Source organism: Lampris incognitus, chromosome 5 (genome assembly GCF_029633865.1).
Source record: "Lampris incognitus isolate fLamInc1 chromosome 5, fLamInc1.hap2, whole genome shotgun sequence".
In the NCBI taxonomy this organism is placed as follows: domain Eukaryota; kingdom Metazoa; phylum Chordata; class Actinopteri; order Lampriformes; family Lampridae; genus Lampris; species Lampris incognitus.
The window spans coordinates 35,329,457-35,355,875 of NC_079215.1; the positions used below are offsets into that span (position 1 = coordinate 35,329,457).

Genomic DNA, 26,419 nt, shown 5'->3' on the forward strand with positions numbered 1-26,419 from the left:
GCGTACGCAGGCAGAGTGTTGCTTACTGTCTGAAAAGACCATAATATGACATCATTGGCGCGCGAATGAGTACGTGCTTCCACTTATGCAGAATATATCAGTTGAGTAAGCATCCTTCATTGTGGCCCAGGACACATTCGCATTTACATTACTAAAAGAATGTGGCCATATATGGCCCAGACCACCTCCGAATGTGGTCCGAGTGATCGAATCTCAGTGGATCTTGGGGGCATTCACACCTATACTTAGAGCTGTCCACTTGGGATCGGATCACCCAAGATGCATGTTAATGCCAGGTGTAAACAGGGCCTAAAGAGTGGACAAAGAGATAGACTATGGAGACCAAGCGGAACAAGATCAAATGGAAACAAAGCAGGCATTAAGAGGGGCACTTCCCCTTTGATACTGTTGATCACATCCAACCTCCAGGCTAAGAACTTGAGACAGCTCCTCCTTGACATTAGGTGGGTGGTTACAAAGGTAATGATAAAGATTAGGATGGCAGTCAAGATGATAATTATCAAATTAGATGGTAGGGATGACAGAAGTCATGATGATGATCATCTTGCTAATGATGATGACAATGCCATTAATATTGCTTGGTATAACAGGATAGAGGCTGGCGGCCTGTCCAGGGTGTCTCCCACCTGCCGCCCAATGATTGCTGGGATAGGCTCCAGCATCCCCACGACCCTGAGTAGGATAAGTGGTTTGGATAATGGATGGATGGATAAGAGGATAGATAGCCTTAAGGAGAAAGTTATTAGCAATAATCATTAACGATGCATACGCACCCTGGCACAAGGGCAACATGGTGCAATAGACACCCTCATTCTTTCTCTATTTTAGGGGCAAATATGCAGTAATCTCCATTTTTCAGGTGATAACATTAAACAAGATACAACTTGCATATATAAATGTTGTTACTGCATGGGAGTCACAAGTTTCCAGAAATCAGTTCCACTTATCTGATTCAATAAGGATAAATCAGCTAAAGTTGCACAATATTATACCCATTCCAAACCATAAGTATACTTTATTTTCCACGATCTAGACAAGATAGTCCTCCAAAGGATTTTTTCTTTCTTTTTCTTTTAGTAATCAGCAGTACTTGATAAGACCATGACCATTTGAAGAATCAGATGACGTTCTTAATAGTTTTCCATTAGTATGTTCATAAACACCTGCTAGTCCCTACTGTTGCCGTGGGAACTTACCAAGTTTTGCAGAGACTTTGCTGTTTAGAAGTAGTTAAGCATAAAACGGTACCACCTAAAAAGCTAATTGTGCTTTATCACAAAAAAGTCCAAATGACTCAGAGACACACACTCCTTCCATTGATCAGTAGAGACAGGTGCATAGCCATGTGTCAATGGAAATCCAAAAGATAGCCTTTAAGCCCTTTTTCAGATTCAGCTTTTTTTTTTTTCATTAATAATCCTCCTGTCTTTAAAGTGAGAGAGAAAAACATTGATGTGGCTGTCTTAAGACAACTCCATCCATCCATCCATTATCCAGGCCGCTTATCCTAATTAGGGTCACGGGATGCTGCAGCCTTTCCCAGCAGTCATTGGGCGGCAGGCAGGGAGACACCCTGGACAGGCCGCCAGTCCATCACAGGACCGACACATTCACACACATTCACACCTAGGGACAATTTAGTACGGCCGAGTCACCTGACCTACATGTCTTTGGACTGTAGGAGGAAAAGGAGCACCCGGAGGAAAACCACGCAGACATGGGGAGAACATGCAAACTCCACACAGAGGATGACCCGTAATGAACCCAAGGTTGGACAACCCTGGGGTTCGAACACAGGACCTTCTTGCTGTGTGGCGACCATACTAACCACTGCACCACCGTGCCGCCCTTAAGACAACTCACACATTCAAAAATATAATACATCCAACTCCTTCTGTGGAATACACAGAAAAACAAATAGATTTTAGATGATAATCTCCTTTCACTAATGGAATAGTTACTGTTGTACTGTCATTTTCAATTTCCTTAAGCAGCTGGGTATCATTCAGAACCAACAGGCCTTTTTAAAAAATTGAAATATAAACAAATGATGACAAGAAGTGGTTTAAAAGAAAAACGAGTTTGAAAAATCTTGGATAAACAGGGCATTTATCTCATACCAACAGAAAAATAAATAGATAAATTTAAAAAAAAAAACAAAAAAAAAACAACAAAACCCCCCCCCAAAAAAACCAAAAAACAAACTTGTATACATGTGTAACGTGTGTCCTGACATGGGTGACAGTTCAGTGTGATCATGTCCTCCCCCCCCTTTTCCCCCAAATTGTATCTGGTCAATTACTCCACTCTTCCGAGCCGTCCCAGTCGCTGCTCGACCCCCTCTGCCGATCCGGGGAGGGCTGCAGACTACCACATGCCTCCTCTTTTACATATGGAGCCGCCAGCCGCTTCTTTTCACCTGACAGTGAGGAGTTTCACCAGGGGGCTGTATTGTGTGGGAGAATCACACTATTCCCCCCAGCACCCCCCCCCCGAAAAGGCGCCCTGACCAACCAGAGGAGGAGGTAGTGCAGTGACCAGGACAAACACCCGCATCCGACTTCCCACCCGCAGACATGACCAATTGTGTCAGCCGATCAAGCCAGAGGTAACACGGGGATTCGAACTGGCGATCCCCATCTTGGCAGGCAACGGAATAGACTGCCACGCCACCCGGATGCCCCGGTGTGATCATATCCTAATGATGATGGGGATTACAGCAAGTGACATCTAATTACAGACTAGTGTCCATTAGTGTCACGATTCACATCACAGAACATGACATAGAGACATATGTGTATGTACTGCACATGTCTGTGTGGGAGAGACAGACAAGGATGAAGCACTTAGCACACTGTCTGAAAATGTTGTAAATCTAAACTAGAAAACAGTTACACATTCTGAATGTAAGGGAAATAATGTGTGTTTGCTGAGGGTTTGTTTTTTTCCTGGCATTTTTGCCTTCGAGAGGATAAAAGAGACAGACCGGAAATACAGAGTGAAGACAGAAGAGGGAGACATGCAACAAAAGTCCAGAGGTCAGATTTGAACCTAGGTCACTGCAACCAGGCTGACAGTGAATGATGCCAATTTAGCTGGTTGAGCTAGCAGGATGACACATGATCATTACAGCGGCTACTGGGTGGTTAGTAGCTGTAGTTTAATACAGTATAGTACATGCACATAATTACCATGCGGTTCCTCTGTGTGTGTGTGTGTGTGTGTGTGTGTGTGTGTGTGTGTGTGTGCGTGCGTGCATGTGTGTCTTAGTTTGTTCAGCCCACTGTACACCTCTTCTCTTTCTTAGATATTCCACTCAAACTCTAAAAGTGCTTAACCACAGACATAAAATGAGAATATTCTTTAAAGTTTAAGAAAGAAAACACGAAAGAAAGATAGAAAGAAAGAAAGGAAAAGAAAAAGAAAAATAAAGAAAGAAAGACAAATAGTTAACAATTGAATGAATCGGTGAAAAACAAAGACTGAAACAGATTAAAGTATGAAAACTTGGGAAAAACAGCTAATAAAACAATGAAACGTGTGTAACGCTGTGGGAAAGAGCTTAGCTAGCGCTAGAGTCCTGATGTCACCCTAACCCTAATATATGTATGCAGTGAAAGCATTGCTTAAAGCTACAATATTTAACTTTGGAAAAATGGCCAAGAGTGAGTTAGATTTTGAAAGTACACAAACACACAGACACACACACACACACACACACACAAAATACAATTTTCATGTTCATGAGTCATAACTGGCAAAACCTATTTTATATTTGAGAATCTATGCATACAAAAAAAAATCCAGCCAATCTCTTCGTTACACCAACACTGTTCTCGCGAATCACTGTTTTACTTATAGGTGAAGTATTTAGAACAACAAAGATCACTATTTTCAGAGCACTGACATCTTGTGTGACCACCTCTGTCTGAGATCCATAACATTGGGCCTCCATCTTGAATTGGTGCCTAGATTCAGGGCTTACTAAGACCCTACATCTTCCACATGAGACAAGCTGAGTATGCAAAAAAATACCGCAAGTGGATCAGAACATTATTATGACCAAGATCATTTCCCGAATGAGGCCTGTGTAGGAATTTTCCTTCTTATTAGCTACAGGTGAAGTAAATCGCTATTTTCATTTGGCCAAAGGACACAAACCTAAATTGCATGCACAAAGTTGACTGACAACCAGGAGTTACACATTTTCCCATTGACCTTCTCTGATTGGTTAGAAGGTGAGGAACTGGTGTATGAAACTCACTCTCACTAGAGTGAGTCAGTGTGTCTACGTCAAGCAAAACAAAAACAAGACAATCTTACATACTGTAGCTCTAACCGCAAGCACAGCAACAGTAAGAATGCAAGATAATGATAGTTTTCTTTGCAAGGCAGCAAACATGCTACTCATATCATCGAATGGAAACATGGACATTTATATAATGCCTGTGACAGACTGTTTGACACATGGCTGTCAATGTGCATGTGTGTGCATGTGTGTGTGTGTGTGTGTGTGCATGCACACATATGTTTGAAGATGAGCAGTGTTTTAACCATTTAAACATTTATTGGTAACATGTTTTGACAGAGGTTTAAAAAAATCCTTTTGGGTCAATTGAGTTCATTGCTTTTATTTTGGCACATATGTTAAAATAGTATGTGTACTCTCACATACTGTGTGTGTGTGTGTGTGTGTGTGTGTGTGTGTGTGTGTGTGTGTGTGTGTGTGTGTGTGTGTGTGTGTGTGTGTGTGTGTGAAAATAATTTTGGGAAATATTCCTATGAGCGGGTCTACATCAAAACCCTTATATAAGAAACTAATTTTGAGTTCTGCTTGTCATTGTACTGAAACGTAAAATGTAAATGAATGAATAAATAAGAAAAAACGTTTTAGTAATGCTTTACATGAAATGCATGTAATAAGCATTAGTTAATAATAATAAGGCCCTTATTAGTCATAACTTTTGCATTTTGTAGACTGTCAAAATTATTTTAGTAACTTTAAAACATGAGGGTTGTTAAATGCTACGTGCACAGTTTTATGCAAATTGGATTTACAACCGAAGACGAGTGTAGAAAAAGTAGGTTTTGCACAGCTCGCATGCACTACCTAGTGGCCTAAAACATGTTTATGATGCTATCATTAACGCTTATATAATCTTTTTTCTTTTTTTTTTCTCTCTCTACACCCACCCTTGTACTGCATGCGTTCGCCAACTGCATCTCTCAGGCCGGCAGTCTCGAAGGAGATGCCTCGCCAACTCCGTGACAAGGCGAATCCAGGCCGAACCACTGCTTTTTCCAACACACAGAGACGCATTCATGTGACGAACACAAGCCGACTCCGCCCTCCTCCCGAAGACAGTGTTGCCAATTATTGCTGCTTCATCGAATCCAGCCATAGTTGGGTCTGATGAAACCGAGGCGTGAACCCCGGTCCCCAGTGGGCAACTGCATCAAAGCCGATGCTTAGACCGCTACACCACTGCGGACCTTTATATAGTCTTATTAACACATAATAATGTTAATAAGCATTTTATGAGGACTTACAAGGGCCTTATTACAGATTAACTAACACTTATTGCAAGCATTTAATGTAAAGTATTACCAAGATTTTATATTTTAATGATACCATGGACTTCTAATCTCTGCAGCCCATGTATTTCCACTGCCCTGAACATAACCTTAATTGACCATTCTTTAGACTTCTAGTCTTAGTTATGTGTGAGCATGTGTGCGCTATTCCCGCAATTAAGTTCAGACTGACTGACCTCGACTAGCTTGTTGGCATGTTCACGGAACACCTGAGCATATTCCTTGACCTCCTTCTCATTGCCGCTTTTAGCCGCCTCGATGAGCACCAGCAGGGGAACATTGGTCTCAAGGAAGGAGTCGGAGATGTGGTCCATCACTGCCTTCCTCAGCTGGGAACAAGAAGAAAGTCAGAGTCATACTGGCACCAACACAGGAAACGATTACAAGATTTAGTGCAGATCACATCATACATGGTAACCTGATATGATGCAATGTAATGGGAGATGAGAAAACGGGACGGGAAAAAAGAAAGAGATCTCAACAGGCGTCATGTTTCCCATAAGGCCTTCCACTTGGGCAGACTTGAAGACGTGTATCTCTGGGGATGGAGTCATTTTCTTTTTAAATTGGCAGGGGACTGCTTCTCTTATCATGCAGTAAATGGACACTGATGCTACTTACAGAGCTATCAGATAGAGAAGAGATCAGAAGGAGCGTCACAGAAAAAACCCCACAAAAAAAAGAAGAAAAAAAAAAGACAGGAACTTCATCGTAAACTGAAAGGAGATTAGTTGCTCACATGTGAACAAACATACAGAACTTTTTATTCCTGCAGAGTGGTGGAGTGTTTAGTTATTTGGCAGACTAAAAAAAACAAAAAAACAAAAACAATGACATCAAAGAAAAATTATCTGCTTAACACTGTCAGATGCAGAAACGTGTTTGATTTCAAAAGCTATCCACTATGAATTCTTATAAAGCAAACACTGTGGCACCAGGTTGCAGCATTGTGCGTGTGTGCGTGTGTGTGATGGCGGGTGAGTGGTAATAGCTGTGACGGACAAATGCAGATACCTGTTAACCCCCTAAAGCCGTATATATAAGTCTGTCAGGTACAATATCCTCCAACAATTACCATTTTAATTGCCAGCCCAGAGAGAATGTAAGAAAAATCCATCACTACTAACAAGGAATCACAGTATTAGAGATGCTAAGCACTTCTAATACTGACTCCAAGCTAGTAAGGACTTGGTGAATTTACCCTCTGTGGACTCCGGCTGTGTCGAACCTTGCTGTTTTCTTGAATGGTTTTCTATTGAAAGGCTGGTCTGTGGGCGCTCTCTACCCAGTGCAGAGACCTGAGCTCACTTTACAGCCGAGCACTGTTAGCGCTGCATCTCTTTCAAAAGTTGAAACAAATTTGAATGTTTACTGAAATACGCGACTCATTAAGGTCACTTATAACTCCACCAACCAATAAGGATGAAGGAGGTGCAGGACCGGAGATGAAACAAGTAGGCTAGGCCTATTTCGTGAAAGCAGGAAAGAGAAATAAAAACACAGACAAAAAAAATCAAACAATAAATCATGATGACGACAGAAAAGCACAGTTTATTTTCATGTTTTATGAGTAAATCATCACACCATGAATAAAGAGAAAGCAGGAAAAAAATATAGTGATATATATTTATGTAGCACCAGCATCTCCTTGCACTCAGCACCTGCTTTTTGCACACCACTATCTCAGCTTCCACCCCCAGCACGAGCAATGTGTCTTTGAAAGGTAGACCCTGAGAACATACAGCCTTATTCTATTGGTTTAAGTAGGTATGTGGTGAAAAGGGTAGTTTTCAGTTGGAGGAAGGGTATGATCTTTTCGAGGGAGACTTGCAGGGAACTGAACATTGGCTTTTTTTTTTTTACATTGTACATGAAATCGCTGAATGTTTCTTGGAAATCCTTTCTTTTCAATTTCAGGTCATTCCCACACCCACAGAGACAGACTGGCTAACCATATGCGGCTGAGGGACTGAGTGGGTTCTTCTTCACATCTATGAGTTTTATCTGCCATGTAAAAAAAAACAACAAAAACTAAAGAATTAAAAAGTGACAAAGAAGGAAAATTGAAATAAAGGAGGGCGGCATTGGCAAAAAGATAGACAAACAGAGAAAATAAACAGGTGGAAAGGACAAACAGACTTTTTTTTCAGTGTATCATCTTTAATTCCTGTTCTGTGAGCATTGTTGTGGATATTCTTAGAATTGATCAATCTGCAGCGCTGAAGTTGTGATGCAGAGTGACCTCCTCTATAATGACTCTGATGTTAAGTGTTGTTCTTTAGACAGGACTCGTTTTACTTTGCACCTTGTCCCACAGTTAGATATGGATTTGATGGAATTGATGGAACCCACCAATTCCATTAAATCCATATAAAAAGCTTGGTTAAATCCTTTTATATGGATAAAAAGGAATCCAGTAAGTGTCAACTTATCTAGCTGTTTTTTTACTTTTGTCTGTGTAGCCTAATTTTTGATACAATCACTGTACCTTATGTTGTCAACATTACTTTTAGGATTATTTTCCATGACAACCTACATCCATAGTTGGTGTCCAAGCACGACTGATACTGATGTGCTGCACTGCAAACTTACTCTGAATCCCTCATCACCTATGTTAATATTAAGGATCTACCTGTCATGCACTTACACAAGTTGCACATGACATGACATGACATGACAGTAATCATATAAGAGACAAAACAGTAATCATATAACTAAACAGTAATCATATAAGAGACAAGAGTACATGACATGTACTCGTCTCTTATACTATGATTACTGTTTAGTGCTCTAAAATACCTGTAGAGTTACACACAACTTTATTTATCTGCTAATTGTGGACTCTCTTGTAAGCTCTTCGGATAAAAACATCTGCCAAATGAGAAATGTAAATAACTTGGCTAGAAAACTTAAAAAAGAGACCTACATTTCCATTGCCAGAGCCGGGCTCCCTAGTGTGTGAAATCCTTAGGTTCGATCCCCACCCATGTTTGAGAGAGCATCGTTCATGTCACAGATTGCTGTCGGGGAGTAAACACCAAATCCATGTAAGCATACATGTTTGGTAGGTTTCAAAGCACTTAATGAAATGGCTTGACAGTGGAAGTGATTCTGAGCAAAGCGACGATACAGACGAGTAATTTCCCTGGTCTCAGTCTCAGTCGCACCATCAGCATCATAATGCCCACACCACCACTCGCACGGAAATCCATTTTCAATCTTTCAGATCTCAGCTCCCTCCATGCTCCACCCCTACTGTCTCTCATCTAATATAACACCCTTTCTGTATTTCTCCAACACCCACAGGAACAGGATCTTGAATACCAATAGCATGTACAGGCTCTTTTTGGAAAAACTCAGCAGTACATGATAGTCAAATTCTCTGAAAAAATGGTGAAATACCGAAAGTGGTTGTGCATGTTCTGAGCATTGCCTTTGCTCTTGACAACTGTTATTTTCATTCTGCATGTATGCTATCACATTTATTTTCTTTTTACTTTTTTTTATATATAAATAATGTATATTTACTTGATTATGTTTATATTATCAATATTATAAATGCATTTTATATTTATATATTATATTATCATATTATACATTATATATTATAGTATATCAAAAATTTTATGTATAAATAAATAAACAAATCAAATAAAAAAAAAATTCACCATGTGGCACCACTAGGTAAACTGGAGACATATTATGAAATCTAAGACAGTAAAATCAGCCATACTTTGTCAGGAGAGCGGACTATTGTGAATATTTTGATAAATACTGTAATAAAAGAGTATTGGTGCCTGGTCTACTTTTTCCTCCTGTCTCCCGCTCACCATTTTCTCTCATCTCTTGCCATCCAGATGGTGCATTAGCCAAAGTTAACAGCGCCAATTCCCACCAGATATCGATATGATTTACAAAAGGCTCTGTGAAATAATTAAGGCAATGCACACACTTAACAAAATTTGACGGATGGATGTGTTGCTCATCGCTGAACAGGATGGCTGTGTGATCTTAAAAGATTAGTTTGATATTTGTTTGGCATATTTGCCCTTGAGTGGGGGAGATGTTTGCTTTTTGTTATATGAGGCACCTGATCCGTCACAAAAACAGATGTTGGACAGAAACTGTCTCCAAGACCCTGTGATAGATGCTCTGTTAAAACACAAACAAACACACACACACACACACACACACACACACACACACACACACACACACACACACACACACACAGAAACAAATGCTTTGTGGAAATGTTAGGTTTTCTTTTTTTTTGGGGGGGGGTTCCCCCGCTTTTCTCCCCAATTGTACCTGGCCAATCACCCCCTCTCTGAGCCATCCCGGTCGCTGCTCCACCCCCTCTGCCGATTCGGGGAGGGCTGCAGACTACCACATGCCTCCTCTGATACATGTGGAGTCACCAGTCGCTTCTTTTCACCTGACCGTGAGGAGTTTCACCAGGGGGACGTAGCACGTGGGAGGATCACGCTATTCCCCTCAGTTCCCCCTCCCCCCTGAACAGGTGCCCCGACCAACCAGAGGAGGCGCTAGTGCAGTGACCAGGACACATACCCACATCCGGCTTCCCACCCGCAGACATGGTCAATTGTGTCTGTAGGGACGCCCTAACAAGCCGGAGGTAACATGGGGATTCGAACCGGTGATTCCCATGTTGGTAGGCAACGAAATAGACAGCTACGCTACCTGGACGCCCATGGGAATGTAAGTTGAGTAAGCATGTACACACCTGTGCACTTTTGCAGCACATGCATTCAAGACAAAAATTCCCAATTGGACTTTAAAAGCATTCCGATATAAGATGGTAGAAAACAGGGAGCCCGGTCTTTGAAAGAAAAGATGTCACTGTGATTTTTAGCATTTAGAGTTGTTTTTTTTCCCTTGGTCTGCTCGGTTTCAATTGTGATTCAGAGAAGACAGTGGTGGGTATCTTGGGGTCAGGGCAGGAAAGTTTCTTATTAAAATGTCAAGAGCAATCACAGTGTAAATGGCTTGAGTCATTGCTGAGGGAAAACAGCCTGTGCAAATGAAAAATTAAGTAATAGCACTCATATGCGATATCTATGTGGGAGTGTAGGAACATGATTTGTGAGATGAGAGAAGAGATATGCTGGGGGAACGAAGAACGGTGATAAAGACACTCAGGACAAATTGGACCTTCATTCCAGAGAGCTAAATTTAAACAATGAGGAACAACTGCATAGGCTGTGTCTTTAGATAGATATTTACATAGATGTTACAAAAAATTTGCAGAAGATGAAATAGAAGTGTCAAACTTCAAGGTGCTGTGTGAATGCTGTGTGGAGGTCTGCCTCGCCTCATGTACATGTGAAGTCTGTTCTCTCTGCAGGGCCCCACTGTGCAGCACTGGTTTGGGGCGCGGGGTCCCGCTGGCTCTTGACTGCATCTGCGGGGGTTCCTGATGTTGTCTTGGATGGAGACAGATTTGCTAAATTTGCCTTGCACTCCCTTTACAAGTTTCTTACCCAGCACATTTAAATTTGCTAAAATGTATGCATCAACTGTGTGTATTCTACATTACCTCGCTCTGCGTCATCTATGATGTTAAAAGAAAATTGTGTGGTTTTTGTGTATTTTGTGCATTTGACACCTATTTCATGTCTGTCCATCCTGGAAGAGCGATCTCTCCTCTGTTGCTTTTTCTGAGGTTTCTCCTATATATATATATTTTTTTTTTTATTTTTTTTTTCCCTGATAAGATTTTTCTTGTAGAGTTTTTCCTCATTTGGGTCTAAGGTCTAAAGGTCCAACATGTCATATACTGTTGATTGTAAAGCCATTTGGGAATACCATGTGAATTTGGGCTATACAAATAAACTTTACTTGACTGACTGCTAATCAGATCTGAACTTTAATGATCCGATGCAGGTTTCATGATTCAATATTTTGTTTCTTGTCATTTAATTGCTCATCATTAAATAAATGTAACTTTTCGGGGGAAAAAGCAACTTCAATCTTTGTCCTCCCTTCCAACCAGTTCTAACATTCTCCTCCCTCTCCACCTCAAGCTGATGTGTGGTGAGCGTTCTGGTGCAAAATGGCTGCCGTGCATGACTCGGGTGGGTGCTACACATTGGTGGTGGCTGAGGTGAGTTATCCCCTTCAATGTGAAGCGCTTTGGGTGTTTAGATAAAGTACTATATAAATGTAATCCATTATTATTTTAATATTATTATAATTATTATTATATTGAACCCAGTGTAATAGATTTAAATATCACATGCACTATTGGTGTAAAGCGGATCTTGCTGTAGACATGGTAGAGTCCGCAGTGTGGAGAGGGGAAAGGTCTGCTGAAGTGTGTGGTGATGTAGGAACGGATTGGCTAAAAACTCGATCAGTCATTGGGGAGGCAGCTTGCATTCTGGCACACATTCCCACTGAGCGGTGGTGGGAAGGGGGGAGGGGGAGGCAAAGCCAGGGGTTATCAGCCATTGCTGAATAACAGTGGAGGCGGGGAGACCTGGCAAACACTTCACTGTAGACAGGTGGGCCATTGAGAACATTAATGTCAACCTGGCTGACACCCTTGTCAAGCTGCAGTGCTCCTCTATTCTTACTGAAGTGCTGACTCACTGAAATCCTCGTATGATGAGATGTAGATTGATTACATTTAGGTTATCTGACCTCAGTGCAAAAGCTGTTTTATTAGAAAAAAAATATTAACAACCTGGTTTATATCAACATGGATTCAAGATATAAATTGTCGGGGAGGGGAAAAAATGTCTATGAGTATTTGCACAACACACACACACACACACACACACACACACACACACACACACACACACACACACACACACACACACACACATATATATATACAGTGCATCCGGAAAGTATTCACACCCCTTCACTTTCCCCACATTTTGTTATGTTACAGCCTTATTCCAAAATGGATTAAATTCCGTTTTTTCTCATCAATCTACATACAATACCCCATAATGACAAAGTGAAAAAGGTTTTGTAGAAATTTTTGCAAATGTATTAAAAATAAAAAACTGAAATATTGCATGTACATAAGTATTCACACCCTTTGCTATGACACTCAAAATTGAGCTCAGGTTCATCCTGTTTCCATTGATCATCCTTGAGATGTTTCTACATCTTGATTGGAGGTCACCTGTAGTAAATTCAATTGATTGGACATTATTTGGAAAGGCACACACCTGTCTATATAAGGTCCCACTGTTGACAGTGCATGTCAGAGCAGAAACCAAGCCATGAAGTCAAAGGAACTGTCTGTGGACCTCCGAGACAGGACTGTATCGAGGCACAGATCTGGGAAAGGGTACAAAAAAATGTCTACAGCTTTGACGGTCCCGAAGAGCACAGTGGTCTCCATCACTCGTAAATGGAAGAAGTTTGGATCCACCAGGACTCTTCCTAGAGCTGGCCGCCCAGCCAAACTGAGCAATTGGGGGAGAAGGGCCTTGGTCAGGGAGGTGACCAAGAACCCGATGGTCACTCTGACAGAGCTCCAGCCTTCCTCTGTGGAGATGGGAGAACCTTCCAGAAGGACAACCATCTCTGCAGCACTCCACCAATCAGGCCTTTATGGTAGAGTGGCCAGACAGAAGCCTCTGCTCAGTAAAAGGCACATGACAGCCCGCTTGGCGTTTGCCAGAAAGCACCTAAAGGACTCTCAGACCATGAGAAACAAGATTCTCTGGTCTGATGAAACCAAGATTGAACTCTTTGGCCTGAATGCCAAACGTCACGTCTGGAGGAAACCAGGCACCTCTCATCACCTTGCTAATACCATCCCTACAGTGAAGCATGGAGGTGGCAGCATCATGCTGTGGGGATGTTCTTCAGCGGCAGGAACTGGGAGACTAGTCAGGATCGAGGGAAAGATGAATGGAGCGAAGTACAGAGAGATCCTTGATAAAAACCTGCTCCAGAGCACTCAGGACCTCAGACTGGGGCGAAGGTTTACCTTTCAACACGACAGCGACCCTAAGCACACAGCCAAGACAACGAAGGAGTGGCTTCAGGCCACGTCTGTAAATGTCCTTGAGTGGCCCAGCCAGAGCCCAGACTTGAACCCCATTGAACATCTCTGGAAAGACCTGAAAATAGCTGCGCAGCGACGCTCCCCATCTAACCTTACAGAGCTTGAGAGGATCTGCAGAGAAGGATGGGAGAAATACCCCAAATATAGGTGTGCCAAGCTTGTAGCTTCATACCCAAGAAGACTTGAGGCTGTAATCGCTGCCAAGGGTGCCTCAACCAAGTACTGAGTAAAGGGTGTGAATACTTATGTACATGCAGTATTTCAGTTTTTTATTTTTAATAAATTTGCAAAGATTTCTACAAAAAATTTTTTGCTTTGTCATTATGGGGTATTGTATGTAGATTGATGAGAAAAAAAAGGAATTTAATCAATTTTGGAATAAGGCTGTAACATAACAAAATGTGGGGAAAGTGAAGGGGTGTGAATACTTTCCAGATGGACTGTACATATATATCAATGATTTCATGTTTTCTTATAATAATAATAACAATAATAATTACATTTATATAGCACCTTTCTAGACACCCAAATAATATAATATTCATGAAAATATAATATTTGTGAAACTTTTTTTTACACATTTTATGTGCTGATGTGAAATTCCAGTTGCATGCTCGTGTCATGCTATAAGACATAAAAGCGAAAATAAATAAAATCCACTCTTAGCATGAGCTATACCAGTCTTATCAGACTTGGGACATCGAGAGGAAAAACGATTAGGTTTATTTGCATGCCTTAATTAGTTTCCATGGGTGTGGTGGGATGCCAATCCATGATTTAAAAGCCAAATTAATGACTGAAAGTAGCAACAGAGATATTAAGCAATATTTTATGTAATGTGATCTAAATATATTCCTCTCATCAAGACCTATCTTTGAGCAACGCCAATGTGTACACATCCACGATCATCACACCCATCCATTTAAACTGAACACTTTATCAATAACTGTAAAACTAGCTACGTGTGTTTCCGTGCAGTGCCTCAGACACCAACGGATTTAAAATACTATGGAAGCAAACCTCTAATGCAAAGCTTCCAATCACTGTATGGCAAATGAAATGATTGAGTGAAATGATTGAGTGAATTTAAGAATGATCTTGAATCGTTGGTCTACACAATCAGTTAGGGCAGACAAGTTCCATGGCAGCTGTTCATTCTAACACAATAATTTCAAACAATTAGAAACAGCTGTTCTAATCAGCAAACTAACTGCAAAAATAGAAATGATCACAGTGTCTCAAAAGAGAGGAAAAAAAAACAATCAAAAAAGACAATATGTGAAGCGATTTCGGTGTATGGGGGAAATCCTGAAATCAGCCAGCAGTCAAATTGGGGCCCAGGGAGTTAACTTGACAGACACATTCATTACAGACAGGATGACAGGGGTACAAACATATGGCTCATCTCCAACAACTTTGCAGGGGTTGACTACACAGGCAATACTAATTAAAGGGAAGCCAGCATTTCGTTTTTTTGTTTTTTTTTTAGCTCAATGCTTGGGGACATTAACTTCACAAATTCATCAAATAGCCAGAAAACTATTTTTTGCAATATCCATTTATGTGTGTATCTAGGTACTCTTTAAAAAAAAAAAGTTCCATGGGTGTCCGGGTAGTGTAGCAGTCTATTTCGTTGCCTACCAACACAGGGATCAGGGCTCGAATCCCTGTGTTACCTCCATCTTGGTCAGGCATCCCTACAGACACAATTGGCCGTGTCTGCAGGTGGGAAGCCGGACGCGGGTATGTGTCCTGGTTGCTGCACTAGCACCTCCTCTGGTCAGTCGGGACGCCTGTTTGGGGTGGGGTAGTGTGATCCTCCCACGTGCTACGTCCCCCTGGTGAAACTCCTCACTGTCAGGTGAAAAGAAGCGGTTGGCGACTCCACATGTATCGGAGGAGGCATGTGGTAGTCTGCAACCCTTCCTGGATCGGCAGAGGGGGTGGAGCATCGACCGGGACGGCTCGGAAGAGTGGGGTAATTGGCCAAGTACAATTGGGGAGAAAAAAAGGGGGGAAAAGCCAAAAAAAGAAAAAAAAAGTTCTATGACCATTTGGGTATCACACTAGGCAAGTGTGCGCTCGTACATAATAATATATTTATTGTTCGTATATATTTGGAAGTCCCAAACTACACTGATTACCAATGAAAGAATGAATGACAACATAGTTAGGGTCATCTGCTGAGACATACTTTAACCCCATTTACACTCACTGCAGAGTAATACGTTTAAGGCCCGGCCTCCCAGATCATTCTGAGCCTAACAAGCAAAACCAATTAACAGCAGCTTCCCCTCTGTTCTAATCAATGCCATTCAGAAATGCCACAAATGCAGCGGTAAGACACAATCTTCTTCAAAGTTTCCTGTAAATCTAGACAATGGTTTCTACAATGGTATGTATGGCTGATGGACAAGGGGACAAACAAAGCAACATAATAAATGGACAGAGACTAATCCTTATTACCCCTTTATATAGTGGGTAACCGTAATGAAAACTGGGCAACTGGGAAAATGCATTTTGCTGCATTTAATTTTGAGCCGCACAGCTCAACGTCTCTTCAGAAAGCATTGAGGATTGCCTGGCTCTGCGTGGTTAAGTGGGACTCTAGGCTCAGTGGGCTGTAAATAAGAGACGCCTTTTCCCAGCGGCTAGATGCCATTCATTCTGGCCTTTTAATGTGTTTATGCAGAACACTAATGCAGGCTGGATGAGCTGTCCAGCATCATACAGGCCAAACCGGAGCGGGACAGAAGATCAATACAACGGATGAAACTTGAGAACAGAGGCGAGAGCGGGACATAGCCGACTCGAGCTGTGGTTCAGTGGCAACCGTTGGAACACTGTTCACATCACAGATTTAAGAATTAAATTGCTTAATTGCCTTTTTTATTTGTTTTATTGATTTGATAAAAGCTATAAAAATTCTGCACTATGACTGTATAGTTTTCATTACAAAATCAACTTTAGAAATGATCCAATTTAATTCTAGTATTGCTAAACACATGGCAAAAAAAGGGACAGAGCCATTCATGTAAACTATCATTGAAATAAAATTTGTTCATTCATTCCAAGAAAATTCAGACCTTCATGTGCTCTTGCTGACATCACAATGAAAATACATACATAGTATATAACTGGAGACAGCAAGTAACAGTATCCTATTACAAACATTCATCAATGAAAAGAACACCATGAGTACAATCTATTTATCAACCTTGACAAAACTTTAAAAAAAAATCCGTGGTCCAAATATATTTGATATAACGCACAGAAGTTAGTTTTTCCAATCTACTGTAGCAAAGCTGCAGCAGCTGCAATTTATGTTCACTGTTTTTTTCCCCATTGACATGAGTAATTTAACATTCATTATCATTAAATAATGTCACTTATGAAGTTGATTAAATAAAAAATGACAAAAATCTGACAGTAGATGCTTTAAAACACAAAGACTAGAGCAGAGTTTATAAATGGCATGACAGGTAACATTACGGAAGTTTTGGGCGCGAGCTACAGGGAATGCTCTGAGAAGAAATGATTGAGTTCAGCTGACAATAAAAAGCTGTTAGGGGAATCTGGCTGCCATAGCAGTCTATTCTGTTTCCTACCAACACAAGGATCGCTGGTTCGATTCCCCATGTTACCTCTGGCTTGGTCGGGCGTCTCTACAGACACAATTGACTGTGTCTGCGGGTGGGAAGTTGGATGTGGGTATGTGTCCTGGTCGCTGAACTAGAGGTCAGTCGAGGCACCTGTCAGGGGGGGGGGAACTGGGGGGAATAGCATGATCCTCCCACACACCATATCCCCCTGGTGAAACTCCTCACTGTCAGGTGAAAAGTAGCGGCTGGTGACTCCACATGTATCGGAGGAGGCATGTGATAGTCTGCAGCCCTACCCGGATCAGCAGAGCGGGTGGAGCAGAAACCGGGATGGGTCAGAAGAGTGGGGTAATTGGCCGGATACAATTGGGGAGAGAAAGTCCAAATAAATAAATAAATAAATAAACAAACAAACAAATAAATGTTAGGCAGTGAAATGACAAAAAAAAAAGAAAGATCATGGACTCATTGTTTAGGTCTCTGTAACAACACAGGTATATTTGTGTATATTACTGGCACATTTATATGTGCACTAATTCCAAAACCGGCGTGCCTGAGACTAAACTTTAAACTGAATATGCCAAAGTTTCAGATGTATCATGAACAAACTGGAAGAATTCAGACTGAATAACATTTCCGTCTAGTTTCTGAGCTTATGGGCGATGCTACAGATGTTAGCATCCCCATTAGGATGTTTGAAAAAACAAAAGCAAAACTGTTCCCCTCATTTGGCAAAATACCAGATGCTCCAGTGCATGAGATAGAGCTGAATATATGAAGAGTTTTTTTTTTCCATTTGTTTTTGTTTTAATTTCGTAAACATTTGGCATGACTTGAATTTTGCAGATTTACTGACTATGTATCTTTCAGGCAAGCAGACTGACTGCTCTAGATCCTTCTTGTCTGTGAGTGTGCTGCAAAAAAAATCCTCTCAATTTGATGGAAGTTTCCACCGCTGGTCCACTTCACCACACGCCGACGCAATGGGCATGTACACATGTATCTGTATTGTTAACATACAAAACTATATGAACAGATCTATCTGCTTCCTCTCTATCTACATAAAGTGTCTTCTCTTAATAGATTATAAAAAAAAGAAAGAAGAAAGCCACTTTATTTTGTCATTGTGTTGTTGAAACAAATTGTATCCTTACAATGAATTTGTTCTCTGTATTTTACCCATTCTATTGTATAGGAGCAGTGGACAGCTGCAGCACCCGGGAACCAACTCCAGTTCTTCTTTCCATAGCCTTGCTCAGGGGCACAGGCAGGAGTACTAACCCTAACATGCATGTCTTTTTGATGGTGGGAGGAAACCGGAGCACCCACAGGAAACCCACGCAGACACGGGGAGTACATGCAAACGCCACATAGAAAGGACCTGGGGTTTGAACCCAGGACCTTCTTGTTGTTGGCAACACTGTTAACCACTAGGCCATCGTGCTGCCCTGGCAGTCAAGTCTCTGAGAGTTTTCTTTTGTGAACTTGAAAATACTGTATGTGTGCAGCTGTTAAAGCACATAATTGATGTCAAGTTGAGAGATTAACTCTTGCACACTCAATGTCTTGCCTGCCAGAGATGGCCTAAATATTGTCCACCTTTAAATGTTAACATATTCTCAAAAATCATCTTCTTCCAGCATGTTCCCTGTTTTTCAGGGGGGTACCACAGCAGATTTTATAGTTTCCATCAGTACCATGTGAGGGCAAAGCACCAATGGCGGCCCTTGTTAAGCCGGGCCTCAACCGATCCGATATGGTCTTCTCAATCCGCATACTGATTTGGCAAAATGTTACATAGGATGCCCTTCCTGACACAACCACTAACCCTATGGACAGGGGCACAGGTAAAACACTGGATGCTATCCCAGTATTCATGGACTTGCACCCATGCCTGTCACCTGAACATATTCTCAAAAATGCCTTCATCATTACTAGTTATGATTGTTATTGTATGCACTATTATTGATGTAACATGATAAATGAATGCTTGACTGTTAGGGTAAATGGGTTAGTGAAAAGGTCGAGGTACTAAAGTGAATGTGTTTAAGTAGCTTGCCTCATAACGCTTACATTTCTTGCTTTTCCCAGCTCAGGGTGAAAGCAATGATAAGGTCTGAACCTTTATTCCCTCATCAATAGGACCTCAATGGAATGTAACTTGTAAATTAACATGTTATCAGTCAAGAATGTGTATAACTTATGTCGTGATCTGTTAAGCCTGTACCACAACATAATGACATGTTAATGTTCACTCAGATGCACACTAAGTGTTCAAATGAATTACAGACGATAAGGATTAGCAGAGAAATGAGATTACCATGTGTAAATAACGACTAATAAACTGTTTTAATTTCTTTTAAGCCATTTTACTGTACCATAAAATCAGGAGGTCATGCACCAAACACTGTGCCTCGTTTAATAAAGTGATAGATAATGAAATAAATGTCTTGAGAAGATTACAAATCACTCGTATTGGAAATCGGCAAACCGCCATCTTCTTTGACTGTGCGTGCACATGCACACTCATAATACAATGTCCAAATAATGCCAGCAGTAAGTAAATACTTGTCAAGATACAAGGTCACTGAATGCAAGGAAAGGTCTGATGGAAACAAGACCACAGCTGTATTTAAAACCAAGAAAAAGTCGAGGCAAAGGGTTTTAAAAGGTATTTATGTAACTCTCCCAGCCCATTTAAATTGAATTTTTTTCCTCAGCAGCTGAGAAAAACAGTATCATATTGATATTCCTGTCTCTGAGCCCATCCTAGTTTAGTGAGGAGGATGGAGGTGTCTAAACAAGTGATTTACATATACGGTGAATTGAGATTAACACGGAGTGAAATAAGTACAGCCAACAGGTTTTCAGGGTGTAAATTTAGTCCCTTGTGGGCTGGTTTGAAGTTTGTATACGCATTTGTATTCACATTGCTTAAAAAAAGTTGTTTTTTTGTTTTTCCTCCAGTTCATCAAACTAACTCAGCATATCTTAAAAATTATACACATCAGTCTGGTTTCACTTGAAAATATACATTTAAACACTAGGGTGAGTCGTGGTGTCAGAGTGGGCATTTCCTAATTAAACTAGGTTGTGTGTGGGTGTGTTGTGTATGTGGCTAGCATGCTAAACCTTTTTTGTTTTTTTTATTTCCCCCCTTTTTCTCCCCAATTGTACCTGACCAATCACCCCACTCTACCCCCTCTGCCGATCTGGGGAGGGCTGCAGACTACCACATGCCTCCTCCGATTCATGTGGAGTCACCAGCCGCTTCTTTTCACCTGACAGTGAGGAGTTTTGCCAGGGGGACGTAGCACGTGAGAGGATCACGCTATTCCCTCCAGTTCCCCCTTCCCCCCAAACAGGCGCCCCAACCGACCAGAGGAGGTGGTAGTGCAACGACCAGGACACATACCCACATCCGGCTTCCCACCCACAGACACGGCCAATTGTGTCTGTAGGGATGTCCGACCAAGCCAGAGGTAACACAGGGATTCGAACCGGCGATCCCTGTGCTGGCAGGCAACAGAATAGACTGATGCGCTACCTGGACACCCAACATGCTAAACCTTTTTGTGTACAGAATTTCCTCTGCATAACAGGAAAGAAATGTGTCTGAGTTATGTTGTTCCCACGCACACCAGCATGTAAGATGAAAACATGCCGCATGTCATTGTCGATGTTGTCACAGGGCTTGATCTATTCTTATCTGTTCCCTTTATACAAATACTGTAGATGTCAGTCATCAGTGCTTGTCTGCTGTAATATTTAATGCCTACATTTTGCTATTGGAGAGGGATATGTGTGTGTGTACATGATCATGCTCCTCCTGCCAGAGAGACCTAGTGTCTCTATGTGGCATCTCTGACTTACCACATCGAAAACCTGTGGCTTTAATTAGAATATCAGAGCTTCGTAGAATTCCTGCCTGTCTGCATTGAGCTTGCCCTCCCCCTCAGTCTCTGAGCTCAGAACAGACCGCCCATGCTGTTAGGCATACCCCCAAGTCAATACAACATCCTGTCAGAGGGTGTGTTGTCTGCCTGCCTGTCAGAGAGCTTCACCAGGAGCCCAGCAGGAAGAAAGACTAGCGGCCCCCCATTCAGAATGATCCTTTGTTGTCTGGAGGTTGAAGGGGACATAGCCACAGCCAGTCTCTGCACGTAGTAACTACTGTCACGCTCCCCCAAATAAAAATAATTTCAGCTGCCCCTGCTGCAATGTATTTTATTGTTTAAACAGGACAGGGCTGACCAGACATGCAACTTCATGAATCGCTGGCTTGACCTTCCGAGAGAGGGTTGGGTTTCAGAGAATTGAGGGACACCTGTTTGCAAACCTGCTCCTAAGAAGAACGTTTTATTTATTGCACTGACTCAATGAACCCTAAAGGCAGGTTATTTAGAGTCATGTCAACATCTTGGTGATATTTTGAAAGCAAATATATAAATAATAAGATTTATAAAGATCAAGAATTGCTGTGAACATGGAGTAATCTTACTTTCACAGAGAGAGTGTGTGTATGTGTGTGTGTGTTGGGGGGGATCAATTTCACTTCTGAATTCAAACACGATGGATCGATTATTTATTCGGCCTCTACCGGAGAGCAGCAGTGGAATTTGGAAAGTAATGGCTCTGCTTACTTCCAGTTACAACTCTCCTGAATTTGGAAATCAGAGATAGACCTGAGATCAATTGCCCTGATTGAATGAAACACATTTGGCTCTTTTAGGAGAACCACAATCCATACTGATAGTTAGTTAACTTAACAGGGTCTACAATTACCAAAGTTTAACATTTAAAAGTGGTAAAAATGGCCTAAAGCTGCAATGCAAAAATAAGTAGATTTATAATGTGATGAAAATTAAGTTAAAAATCCATTATTGCCAATGCTTCTGGACAGAAAGAGAAATTATACAGTTCTAAAAAAACAAGCTGTCAGAGAGCTGCAGGGGGATGCAGGTACAGTAAGGACAGACATGCACTCACCTGTCTACGGAGATCCCTGGTCTTCTTGGTCATTTTGTCGATGGCCGAGTTCAGTGGGTCACCTTTCTCTTTCCTGCCGGTCTGTGGGTAGAACCAGGAAACATTAATTGCAGTGCACCGGCATTTCATCTACACTGCGATTTCGACATCCCCATGCTACCTTAATATTAAAATGTATATATGTCACTGCAAACAATTTGTTCAACATAAGAAATTGGAGTATATAAAGTAGAGCGGATACTGAAGGAATTGTGTACAGCAGGTTAATGAAAGCAATGCCAATACAGCACTTATGGAGGTGCTGATCAGACTGTGAGCAATCACAAAATATGTCAAAAGAGTTTGCGAGGATTCACAGAAAGCACGCACCCTGACAATTACTGCTTCCACACTACATAAATCTTGTCAGAGGGGAGTGCATGGTGAGGTGAAAACAGCAGCGTCCTACTTTAAGCGGCAATGTGATTTAGAATGATGCTCTTCACACTGGTTGACAATTACATGGGTAATAATAAAGATATATCAGTAAAAACAATGGAAACAAAAGGTTTAGCTTTGGGCTTTAGAGGTTTAGATGATGACAAATTGTCACATCTCTGCCTGACTGTGTCTTTGTGCGAGAGTTTCTGCAGGCTGCAGACCGACAGGGCTTACTGGTTCTCACTCACACAGCGTGCCCTGACACCTCTGGTGAAACTTATTCATGGCTGTGTCCTCCACCAAGCTAAGTAGAAAGAAAAATATATCTTTTGCTTTTTTTTCTTGTGGCAATTGAATGTGCCTCAAAGTCCCAACCCACTAACAGGCTCCACACATTGCACGGCATGCGCGTGTTAAAAATTATTAGGGCCATTTCCTCACATATCTATTAAGTGATCAGATTTACTTGACACGTGCAAGACTTATGTCCACCATAGCCCTCCAACGGTTGGGCAGACAAAACACACAGCATACAGTAATCCTAGATCAAACGGCTGAAATAATTGATCCATATATAACAAGAAGCTGGAGCGAAGCCAAGTGTACAAATTATGCCTACAGCCTGACAAAAAGATGCAAACAAATACTTTCTTGAAAACAAACTAACCTTGCACTGTGATACATGTGAGCTTGCGTCTACACAGTGTGCCTCTGGGGTTTTTTAATCCTAGACATCTGTCTCTTTTGTGATTGCGTTCCTTAAAAGGGAAGGAGTACAGTGGCGAGTAGCTCTATGCTTGTTAGGAAACAATTAAGATTGTGCAGCACTGACTGCTAGGCTGCCACCCCTCCCTCAGGTCCTCTCAATCAGATGGCCCGCAGCTGTCTGCAGCCAAGTGTCACCACGCCGCACACTAAATGACAGCACGACTTCCCTCGCTCTTCTCCCTCCTTCTCCTCTTTCTTATATCCGACCTACGCCTCCCTCATTAGATATAATTTACTTTCGTTCCACCCCCACACCCCACCCCGACTCCTCTTTATCTTGCATTAGCGTTAACCTTTTGCATTACTTTACATGGGTAAAACTGTAAAACTATCACTCAAAAAGTAAAGAAGGACAAGGGTAAAAACTTGGTCTTTGTGTGTATATGTATGTGCCTGTTAGGAGTTATTTGCACTGTGATTCTTTTTTATTATTTTCCCAGCTATACTGTTCATTAACAAGGAAAGTGTGATGAAGGTGTCACAGACCTTATCAGAATGTTTAAACAGACTGTGTAGAAACTAAGAGGCTAACACAGGCATACAAATCTTAATAGAAATGAAATATTAGCTGGGTCCGTGCTTTATTTGTTTAAGCACAGTATTATATTTATTAACCCTACTGAAAGCTTGGAGTGCCCCCCCCCATCCATTTTCTTTGTGTAACTTGGGTTTTTTTTCTCCCCAGTTGTACATGGCCAATTAGATGATACAAAATATGTTACAGTTTCCAAATTATATCATCATTTTGCACTTTGAAAGACTGCTCAACGTCTATGTGATTAGGTTTCTATAGTATAGGCTAGAATAAACACCAATTAATGCTTTACGCAACATGCTTCGGCTTTTATTTTAAATTATAAACCTGTTCTCATGAAAACATTGAAAACGCACACACAAAGAACATTTCTATCCACACAAACCTGTTCTCATGAAAATATTGAAAAACGCACACACAAAGAACATTTCTATCCACACAAACCTGTTCTCATGAAAATATTGAAAAACGCACACACAAAGAAAATTTCTATCCACACAAACCTATGTTTAGTTACCTACATATGTAAGTAAGCCCTATTTAGCCAAATAATGTGATATCATTCGTACGGAGGGAACATTGATATAATTTTAATATAATACCAGAGTATGACATTAATTGTCTTGTTGCCTAGTAACCATCTCCCAGTTCTTTCTAGCACGGCATTTTGGTGAACCTCAATTTCTAAGTAAGAACATGTTCATCAGCCTTTGCAAAGGGACACATGTCTGATGACATGGGGGCCCCATTGATTTATTTCAGTGATTGTGAAAACGATGATGACTTTTCAGGGATATGCTAAGTCAGCAAGTTCTGTGTAACAGAGTTGTCAGTTGATAATTAGTTGAATGAGATCCATAAAGTTTGTTGTTTACCTCTGTGTTCTTGCACCATTGTCTTCTGTGATAATAGCACTTCAAATGTATAGCATATGTGTTACAAGCAGTATCTATATGAGACGCCACACCATCCAGATAGCAAACATCCCAGAGGTTAACAGTCTGAATGTCTCTGATACTATCCAACAATGAAAAGAGTTTCCCATAAGTCAGGAAATTGCTCCCCACCGACGCCAACTGCCTTTCCAGATCAATGTAAACTCATTCCCTGCCGAGCAAAGACACTTACTAATGATGGGATGGTTTTAAACATAATCTGATGACATTGGCATCCTAGATGATTTCTGTGGTTCCTGCTTGGCTGCTAGTGCAAGAAGACTCTGGCAGGGCAAGGAACTCTGGTTAGATGGTAGCGTAGTTTTGTTGTGACTGTCAGTGAAGAACAAGTGCCACTTGCCATTGTTTAATTGTAAAGGTGCCAAAACCTCCTCCTCCCTTTGCTCTTGCATCATAATACACGAGCTAAGAAAATAAGAGGACAAATTGAGGAGATATAATCATAATGGCTGCTATTTGGATCTGGCTAACTGCAATAAAAGTGAGCTGAACACGAGTCTCATTGAGAAAATGTGCATTAGGGAATTCTGGTGTGTACACATGTGGCCAAGGTCAGCGATGTGAAAGTGCTGTTCCATGAAAAGTGCCTGTAGCCATAAAAACAGATATGATTCATATTGCATGTAATATACTGCTGTCTTGCCCTTGGCCATGGCTCATATAGCACAGAATATTCCTCCATATAGATGTTCAGCAATGGGAGTGGGTCATTTGTCTCCCAGCATGCATTATAGTTAGTTGGCTGCTAACAGCAATCAACCAGTGTAAGCATTTACTGTGAACTACTTCACCAAACTGGGAGGAAACATGCTTCCACTCATAATTACAATGAGTATGCCTGTAAAGGCAGCTTGTTTTGGACGCGGCAAACTCTCCTACTTTTGAGACATATAGATAGGTGTGGATGAAATAGCTGCCTATGAATTTGACTTATTTCTTGCATGTCACGTGCCGATAATATAAGGAGAGCAAATTTGTCCAATTTCATCATATTTTTTTTTTTGGATTCCCCCACCCCCTTTTTTCCTTAATTGTATCTGGCCAATTACCCCACTTTTCTGAGCCATCCCGGTTGCTGCTCCACCCTCTCTGCTGATCTGGGGAAGGCTGCAGACTACCACGTTGCCTCTTATACATGTGGAGTTGCCAGCTGCTTCTTTTCACCTGACAGTGGGGAGTTTCACAAGGGGGACATAGCATGTGGGACGATCACACTAGTCCCCCCCTGTTCCCCCTTCCCCCCGAACAGGCACCCCGGCCGACCAGAAGAGGCGTTAGTGCAGCGACCAGGACACATACCCACATCCGGCTTCCCACCCGCAGACACGGCCAATTCTGTTTGTAGGGATGCCTGACCAACCTGGCGATAACACGGGGATTCGAATCGGCGATCCCCATGTTGTTAGGCAATGGAATAGACCACCACGCCACCCAGACGCCCGTCCATTGTCATCCTTTGATGAGAGACCAAAAAAGG

General features: G+C 41.5%; 1 protein-coding gene across 4 annotated transcripts in view; it reads right to left on the bottom strand.

Annotated features, from left to right (window-relative positions):
- ctnna2 (catenin (cadherin-associated protein), alpha 2) overlaps window positions 1–26,419 on the bottom strand; it is a 732,381-nt gene that overhangs the window by 133,868 nt on the left and 572,094 nt on the right. For all 4 annotated transcript variants that reach the window (XM_056279507.1, XM_056279505.1, XM_056279506.1 and 1 more), the window contains 2 exons: window positions 22,264–22,344; window positions 5,793–5,945 (listed from right to left, as the gene is read on the bottom strand). In XM_056279507.1, the coding sequence (XP_056135482.1) occupies window positions 5,793–5,945; window positions 22,264–22,344 (234 nt within the window). The remainder of the gene's footprint in view (window positions 1–5,792; window positions 5,946–22,263; window positions 22,345–26,419) is intronic.